This window comes from Ovis aries, chromosome 4, assembly GCF_016772045.2.
Source record: "Ovis aries strain OAR_USU_Benz2616 breed Rambouillet chromosome 4, ARS-UI_Ramb_v3.0, whole genome shotgun sequence".
NCBI classification, from domain to species: Eukaryota; Metazoa; Chordata; class Mammalia; order Artiodactyla; family Bovidae; genus Ovis; species Ovis aries.
Genome location: NC_056057.1, coordinates 12823916 through 12833478, shown reverse-complemented (window position 1 = coordinate 12833478; position 9563 = coordinate 12823916). Strand labels below are relative to the sequence as shown.

At 40.8% G+C, this 9563-nt stretch overlaps 1 protein-coding gene across 4 annotated transcripts in view; it reads left to right on the top strand.

The window, feature by feature from the left end:
- Nucleotides 1-172: 172 nt before the first annotated feature.
- The window catches only part of SGCE (sarcoglycan epsilon), a 67753-nt gene continuing 58362 nt past the window's right edge, over nt 173-9563 (top strand). For all 4 annotated transcript variants that reach the window (XM_027968458.3, XM_042248384.2, XM_012176349.5 and 1 more), the window contains exon 1: nt 173-372. In XM_027968458.3, coding sequence (XP_027824259.1) covers nt 264-372 — 109 coding nt within the window. In that variant the 5' untranslated portion in view covers nt 173-263. The remainder of the gene's footprint in view (nt 373-9563) is intronic.

Here is a 9563-nt window from a genome sequence, read left to right as displayed (position 1 = left end):
AGGCTGAACCGAGGAGGGGGGCGCCAAATCCCAGCGTGCTCCGCGGGTTAGGCGGGGTGGAGGGGGAGCGGGGGCGGAGGGGCTGGGGGGATGGGAGAGATGGGGGTGGGGGCGATGGCCCCGCTTCGCTGGCCCGCCGCTAGAGGGAGTTCGGGATTAAGGAGGGGGGTGCAGGATGCTGATGCTGAACTGGCCGAGCTGGGAGGAAAGAAGAAAGGGAGGGGAGGGGAGAATCGAGGACGGCCGGCCTAGCCAGGCCAAGAATGCAATTGCCCCGGTGGTGGGAGCTGGGAGACCCTTGTGCTTGGACGGGACAGGGTCGGGGGACACGCAGGATGAGCCCCGCGACCACTGGCGCCTTCTTGCTGACAGGTTAGTGGCCCGCGCGCGACGGGAGGTCCTGGGGCCACAGGCCGCTGCTTCCCCATCCCCCCTTCCCGGGTTTGGGGTAACTGGGTGCATTTTCTGGGCATGAGCCCCTCGTGCTGTGGAATCCCCAGTGCACGCTTCCTCCGAGATGCCCCGCACCCCACTTCTGGAGCCCTGTGTTTCCCTTGCCAGGCTTGACCCCTGGCCTTTTTTCTCTGCGCCCCCGGCGGGCCCCTCCCTGCCCAGCAGCGCCGAAATTCCATCTCCAGTTTCCATTCCCATTGCCCCCCACCCATCCCCAGCAGTCCGGGTGATGAACCTCTCTGGATCCCTGCCTCAGAGGCTGGGGGTCGTCGACCATCTGGGGGTTGGGGGCTTACCGTGCGAATGGGGCTCTGTGGCCCAGAGACGAGCCATAGGAAATGGGTGTCGAGCTGTGCCCAGCTCTGCCAACACACCACATCTTTTTTCCCCCCTTTTCTTGAATACGATCTGGAGGGAACATAAAAATATGCATCGGACACGCCTAATTCTCCTTTCTGCCTAAGCAAATTTCTCGGCAACGGAAATCTCATTTTTCTTAGGTTTTGCGGAGCAGGGAAACGGACTCGTGAAATGCTAGGAGCTAAACAGGGCATTGAGGTCAGGGTTAACCTCGGCTGGGGGCCAGAGACGCTGCAAACACAACGGTTTGCCCCCACCAAGTACACTATTTTGAGAAAGCGAAAACAATTAAAAACAGCTGTGGATGCCTCCAGTGTATTTGGCGGGCTTCGGAGACTCCCAGCTATGGCCTTTTGGTGATGATTACGAGGTTTACGCAGAGACATTGATCTCCCTGCAATGTTACGTTTTTCTAAATCTTGTAGGGTAAATGAATACCTTTAGTCACGGTAACCGCAAGTTTAATCCTTTGAAGCGCGTTGCCAAGATTTGGCCACAAATATTTGTGTTATGTTTATAAATGTATATATTTTACATTAGAGAAAATTGCAATGAGTTACGAGACTAAAATACTGATGAGGGAGGAGCTGAAATAAAAAAGCCTTAACGTGGATTTCAATTTAGGAAAGTGTTAGGCACTAAGAAAAGGGAAAATCTGTTGATAATCTTAGTAAAAGAACTTTAAGTTAAAATGAAAAAACCAATTGTCTACAACTGCGGTTCCCGAGACAGATGAAATTTGTATTTAAAGGCTAAAATAGCAGATTTGAGTAACATTGCTACATATTAATTTGTACATAGAGGATAGATAAGAATTTGACCCGTTGTAGATGACAGAATGGTAGAGATCTCAGTTAAAGCCAGCCTTTCTAAGAGTAAACAAAACTCTAGCACATTTATTGAAACTCTACTTTTTAATCAGAAATAAAATATTGACCATCAGATATATGAATAAATCAAGTGCAGTTTTCCAACACTGAAAGATATTTTCCTAGGAAGTTGGGGGAATATAATTATAGTGTTTAGAAGTGCCTTAGTGTCTTTCCATGCTTAGGATGTTCACTCTTCCCTGCAATGTTGAATGCTTTCAGGATTTCTTGTGTTTTCTAGAATACCGTTTTGGTGACTGCCAGACCTTCAAATTCTTACACTTTTTTAAATCTAGGAAAGTTACTTCATCTAGTTGTTTGATAATTAATAGACATTCTTTTTCTAAAAACATGAGATTAAAAGACAGGATAGGTGATAGAAAAAACTCAGGTTTAAAAATCAAAAAAGTTTGAACAAGTTTGAACCTATTTGAATTTTTATTTCAGAATGTTAGCCAGGACTTTTTTTGGGGGGGTGGGGTGGAGGAAAAAACCCAGCTTTAGTGTTTATCATAATAAAAGTAATTCCTATTCATTGTACAAAATTTAGGGGGAAAAACTCCAGAAAACTGGGAAAAAAAAAAAAAGACTCAAAAAGAAAATCAGGATCACCTGTAACCTCTTTATCCTGTGACAACCCCAGTAAACATTGTGGACTCTACTTTCTCTATGCATATACACATGCCTAAATAATGTATATTTTTCATAGAGTTGCACGTGTATAATTTCTAAAAATTAAAAATGGGATCAAGTTAATTTCCTCCATTTTTTCTCTTCAAGGAGCCTTAGCTATCTAAATAACATTAAATTTTCAGAATCTTTTTAAAAATGGAAATAGTGATTACTTTTTCTAATTGAAATTTAGATGAACATTAGTACAAAAATATTTAAAACTGAAGAACTGAGAGTTTCCTCTGATCTCACTGTTCTAACACACACGCAGTAATCTGGTATATATCCTTGTGTTTTTTATTCTATATATATGAAAACATTTTTACTTTGCTTAGAAATAGATTTTTCTAAGGAAAAAAACAACAATAGATAAGTAGCTTTGATAAAAAAATTTAATCTAAAGCAGCAAAACAATATTAAACATAAAAACAAAAATACAGTGTTGTTAATAGGTAAATACTTGAGATGACATTTTCATGTTACCTAAAGCACAAAACAACATTAAAAAATCACCCCTCACATAAATACGTAAGAATTTAAGACACTCTTTTGATATTTGATGTCATAAGTGAATTTTGGATTTTCTCAGATAGTTGTTCCCAGTGTTATCTGTTTCTAACCCGTCTTGCGCAAGATACACGCATAGCAAAAAGAGATGCTAATATGCATTTATCAAATAATACTGGGCATTGTATGGGAACATTTTAATATATTTTAATGAGATTTCCTGTGGATCTATGAAGCTGTTAACTACCTGTGTTTAACTTCAAGTGTAGTAGGAAAATTGTATTTCAAACCCAACTTCAAATAATAGCTTTCTAATTGGATATTTTACTGATTTAAGACAATTTGCCATGTATCTGTGAAGCTGTTGATTTACCCCTTACATTTAGCTTAACGTCTAGCGTAGGAAAAATGTATTTCATAAAAAGTGGAATTTTCACTTGCCAAGCAATAACTGGACTTTCTAGTTAGACATCTGATCTGTTTCGGATGACAGTTTGCTTGGGATCTATGAATCTGCTGATTTACTACATGCATTTGACTTAACTTTTAGTGTGGCAGGAAAAATTTATTTCTCAGCAAAGTAAAATTTTCAGTTGTCAAATATTAATTAGACTTAATACTTGATCATTTCATCCATTTATTATAAAGAGTTTGCCATAAGTCTAAAAACTTGATCGACCTCATCTATTTACTTTAAATTCTAGTGTGGTAGGCAAATTGTTTTTCTAAGCAAAGTGGAATTTTCGCTTGTCTCTCGGATTTGAAAATTAGCAAGGGACAGCACCAGAGACAACTGATGAGAAAGATAACGCATATCCAGTTTCTAGCACTGGTTTTAACTGATGAAAACCAGGCTTGAAATAACAATGTTAAAGCAGTGAAGAGACCTTGACATGTTAAAAAAATTCTCCGTCAGTTATTCAGATGGGTCGGGGTTTTAGGAAGTGCAGTATTTATGGATCGCATTTTCTCTAAAATAACCAGGCACTTTGTTTTTAATTCTTTTTTACTAAGCGTCCATGCTTGCTCTGTCTGGTCCCTTTTCTTTTAACTTACTGTTGCGTCAGTTCTAAACACCCAAGGGTAGATTCTGTTGTTGATCTTATTACCCACTCTTGATGTAAAAAAGGACTCTATGTGAATAGATAACATGTGTTTACACGTCCGCTACAGATCACGTCCGCTACAGATCCTTGGGCTGGAGCTCTGTGAAGTCCAGAGCTTCACGGAAATATTATTGTGATGCTTTTTGTTTCTTTCTGTCCTTTCCAGTTTCTCTAACAGAGACGTGACAGAAAGACCGGCAGACGTGGGCATGCAGGCAGGCAGACAGAGAGACATGGACAGATGGACATACGGGCACACACACATGCAAGACATTGAGGCTTTTTCTAAACTTTAGGATGCACTTCTTCAGTTTGCTGCCTCCCTGATTTCTAGAAATATTAAGCCACAAGCAGCACTGCAGAATTGAAAAACGAAAACTAGTGTTTCTAAAGATCAACAAGTCTTTTCAAGTGACTGGTTTTCCTGATTGGGGTTTTCAGGATGGTAGAATCAGATAGAGGCTCAATGCTCTTAAAGTTGTTTCACGTGGATGGCTTCTGAACAGCTTCCATGCACATTTCTGTCTAAGCAAAATTCCGGGGACTTCAGGTTTTCAAACAATGTAACTATAATAAAGACGGTATTGAATAAAAAATAGTCTCCGCAGTCTGACAGGAGAACAAACATTTGCATTGATGTGCCTTCCCTTCTAGTCTTTGTTCCATGTGCATATGTATTTTCACTTGACTCTTAATTTTCGTGTGTGTAGATTTTTTACACTTGGCTTTGAAAGATAAGCGAATCTTACTTTCAGCTAAGCATTTGTCAAGGCTTTTCGGAGGCTCTCGTATGTAAGATGCTGTGTAGACAAGCAGGATTGCTTTGTGAGCCTGGGGCAATCCGTGTTGATTACTGGGTTTGGGTCTGGGAGTGGTCCTAGGTGAAGGATCACAAGCCTTTGCCCTTGGTCTTCTCTTTTTCAACATTTTTATGGATAACTTTGATGAAGTTCTAAGACGCTTGCATTAAAATCCATCGTTGACTTCAAAAAAGTCTATTACAAACAGATAACAGAATTGAGAGTTAATATGGCTTAAGTAGGCTGCAGTGCTATTCAGAAATATATTTTGTAGTAGTAAATGCCTCATAATTCTTTGGCTTGTGTAAAGGAAGGAGATGACTTTATATGGTAGCAGTTTTTGAGAAGAAGGACACTGAATATGAACCAGTGGCATGGTGTGGCTGCAAAATTTAAAAAAAAAAAAATCAAATTTAGGTCCCAGTAACAGTATAGTGTCCATATGTCACAGAAATTAATAGTAGCCTGCTCTAATTAACCACATCTGTAGTACTGTGTCCATTTCTGGCTGTCACGTTTAAAGAGAGACATTGACAAATCAGACAACTTCCAGAACAATCCGTGGGGACGGTGAGGGATCTGGCAATCTTGTCATAGGAGGTATCCTCAAAGGGTCTGGAAACGTTTAACTTAAAGACTAAAAGTAGACATGAACTCTCTTCTGTTTGCTTCAGAAAGCAGAAGCAGCTGTAGTGGGTGAAAGCGAGAGATGGGTTTCAACTTGAGACCTTTCTAACAGTGAAGCTCGAGAAGGGAATCAGCTTAGCACCTCTACTTGGTCTCTTATTTTCAAGTGTCAGAAATATTTATCTTTCTTGCAATGAATATTTAATTTGAGGCCATGATAACATTTTAGTGCAGGACAGCAAAGATACACTGATATCACGGTGTAAACATGTTATTTTTTCTGATCAACTGTCTAAAAGAGAGTAGTCCTGTGTGATGCAGGTTGACTTCTTACAACTTGAAAACAGCTGCAGCTGGACATTTTAACGCATCCGTTCCTCCCTTCTCATTTCATTTCAAATGTGAAAATCTGAAAACTAAAGTGGCTTTCAGTTGCTTCCTGAAGTTGTTCCTTCCCTGGTGTTTCTCGCTGCGGGTGCCCGGGGGGCGCCCTGGGTTAAAGGGGAGCAGGCTGCTGCCAGCCGCTGATACAGGACAGCTGAGCCCTACGCTGCTAGAGCCTCTTACCCAGGGGAAACGTGAGGCCATCCTTCTTCCTTCTGCAGTCCCCTCTTCTATGTCCTTGTAATACATAACAGTTACAATTTTTAGCTTTTCGCTCCAAAAGAAAACCTTTCAATCAAAAGTAGGCCGCTGACCTTGTGCTCTTTTAACTCCCTTTGAAGTGAGCCTGAGTCATCACTGCCCTAGGAGCACCGGCTTCGTGTCTCAAACATGTCTTGGGGCAGATTTTCTTTCCACCTGCCTATGGGTGGTTTATTTTGATTACTATCTCCAACTGTGGAAATGTGATTGCTCAAAGTTCCTTAGTGGAGTAGGCACACAGGACCTCCGTTCTAAGAAGTGATAAGCCCAACACGTCTCACTCCATGGTGACGATTTTTATGCCTGTGAGTGACCCTTGAAAACTTAAGGGGATTCTGATGACAAATGTGAAGAAAGAAGACACCATTCTTCAAGCATCTTTTAAAATCAACGTTGTCACGCTTCTTTTACTCCTGTCCCTTCTCCCCACACCCAGAACTTTCTCCTCCACTCCGATTGTGAGGTCAGAGATATGGTCTTGAACCCTGAATATGTGAAGTGTATTTTTAATGGTAAACACATTCTCTTCTTGTTTTCTCTATCTTATATAAAAATGTAATGCACTTCTGTGGGATTGTAGTAATATACTGGGCAGCTTTCGATGGCCGATGGCCCGGCTCCCAGTTGTTGAAGATGCCACAGGCATTCCTGAGCTGAGCTCATGTTTCCGAGCGAGGGAAATGCTCAAAGCTTGAGTGCTTGCCTTGCCAACGCTCGTGCACCTGATCTGCAGGCGGCTACTTGCAATTCCTTGAATGCAGTACTTGCTCCTGCTGCTGGGTTTGGGAAGTAAATAATCCCCGGTGTTTAAATTTTAAAACTTCAGGAAGTTACCTTAGGAAATAAGCAGGTTGCTGCAAAACATGTACTGCTGGTATACTTGTTGATGTTATATTCTTGCCAAACTCAATGTTAGAAAAGTGCTGTTTTCTTCTTGGGTCGCTTTGGTAAAAATCTTATGTTTTATGTCTTCATCTGAGAATTCCTATGCAGTGCCTATGCAATAGTGTTTTAAATGTGTTTCATCACTGTAAAAGCACCCATCTTTAGCATGTCTCATTTTCTAGTTAATTGCCTTGGACTAATCAGGTTTTTTAGACTAGCTCTTTGGCATTCTGTACCACGGATATTGCCCCGGCTTATGTTGTGACACAGAAGGCAGACATTTCTCTTTTCTGACAAATGAAACCTCTCATTTCAAAAATGTTTAGGAGTTAGGCAGCTCCAGTGTAAATTCTTTCCCATTCTTTAGCTTTCCACTCATTCACGTGGTCACCACTTTGATTCTTATGGAGATTTGGAGTTCACTGTCAATTTGAAAGAAGAGATCACAGTTAATTTTGCTATAGCAGTTAAAGTGAAATATTTTAGTTCTCTGGGATTTCTGCAGCAAATAGGCACAGAAGTAAAAGTTGATTTCTTTTTTTTTTACCTTGGAATGCAGAGGGAGAGAAAAATTAGCCCCAAGGTTTTTCATTTTTATTTTCTTCTTAGCAAATTGGTGTTCCTCACTGTGCAGTAAAATGACAGTGGCTTTTCTCTCCTCTGAAAGAGTTAATCGATGTAGCGCTTTAACATCTTTCATCTTCTGTAGTTACAGAGCTGATTCTAATCAAAGGCCAGTACTGCCAAAGGAGAAACAGAACAGGCTGCTACATGTGCTTATCACGATTTGAGATATATGTTATTTTTGTCTAGCCATTGAAATTCTAGGAGTTTAGCTTACAAAGATACTCCTTTAGGTGATGAAAAATAAAAGTATAAGGATGTTTATATTGATAGTAGTCAATGAAAAATTAGAAAAAATAGTGGCTCCTCGTACTAGTACTCCTTTTATTCATTTATTTTTTGAGTGTTGACTGGTTTTGAGACTGTGTTAAATGCTGTGGAATACACGGTCCCAGATTAGGGAACTTTTATACTAGGGTGTTGACAAAGATTAATCAATCGCACCTATCAACTATGCTAAGTGTTACAAATACTAATAGAATTTCTAAGCAGGGGATTTGGCCAGTCAGGGACATTTAAGGAAGGCTTATCTGAGAAGGTACTCAGACCTGAAGGATGAGTAGATGGGAGTGAGGTGAAGAGGAGAGGTGTACTGGAGGTCAGAGGAAGAGCTCTGTAGAGGCTCTGTAGCAGGGTGCCCTAGCAAACAGGAGGTGCTCTAGAAAGGCCTGTGAGATTGGTGCCCGGGTAGGAGGGGAAGCACAGTATGAGGAGGCTGGATGTGAGGGTCAGGGAGCAAATTTTGCTGGACCTGTTAGACTACCTTAAAGAGTGTAATCTTCATCCTACAATCTAAAACCTACCTCTTTGGAGGGCTTTAAGCAGGACTTGATCAAATTTGTGTTTCAAAAAGAGCACTTTGCATTGTGATGAAAGGATTGGGGGGGTCAGGATAGAAGCAGTAGTTCCAAGTCTACATTAGTAATCCGGAGCTGAGAGGAATAGACATCTCCCTTGCTAGAGTGGAGGTGGGCAGATGAAGCATGTTGAGGGGTAGACAGCGACAGGAGTGGGCCAGGGGGTGAATTTTGGGCGGAGAGTTACCAGAGACGATTTCGCTAGGAAAAAAAAATCAAGGATGGTTTCTAGATTTCTGTTGTATTCATGAGAATGAATGGTGATGCCATTCTCAGGATAAGGAATGCCGGAAGAAGACCAGACTTTAAGGGAAAGATCAGGAGCTTGAGGTGATGATAAATAAATTACGATTGAGCTGCAAGCTACACAGTCTTAAAATGTGATGATATGTAAACGTGTCAAGATATATGCTAGGGAAAAAAAGTGTGATCACATCATGGAAAGAAAAGCATGGTATGTGTGTGTTTTCATGTGTTTGTGTACAAACATACATTTATATATGCATAGAATATGGAATGATGTGAGGACTGTTGAGAGGGGATACCCTCAGCAGTGGCGTTGGAGGGACAGCAATAGATATGTAGGAAGGAGCTTTTGTATTTCATACCCTGTTGGTTATCTCTTTGGATGTATTACAGTGAAAGTGTGTGGCTTCTATAATAAAGAAAAATAATGACTGTTTCAAATGAACACTCTTTATTACTGTATTACTATGTCTTTTTATTTTGGACAGAATTTTTGCCTACAGTTTTACTTCCTGAGCCCAGTCGCTCTTACTGCTTTGCCTTTTAATCCTTTCCCACTAGATTGCACTGTTAGGCTAGATTTCAGTTTGTGTGGTGTTTTGTATTCTACCTTTCACTAATTTTAATAATTTCGAAACAGCCCATCATTTTGCAGATGGGGACATTAAATTGTTATGCGTATAACCATTGCATGTTTTATGTATCCCATTTTCAAGGCTCTCAGTGCTGCTCCTTCTTCATCTAGTATTTTTGAGATAGAATATAGGTAGTACTGTATCCCGTCAGTGAAAACCCAGTGTGTGTCTTGGTTGGGCTCTTTGAGCAACAGAGGAAAACCACAAAGAGAAGTGAATAACCCTCCCTTCTCCACAAACCATTCTATCAGACCAGCGCTTTTTCTTTGGTTGGAGG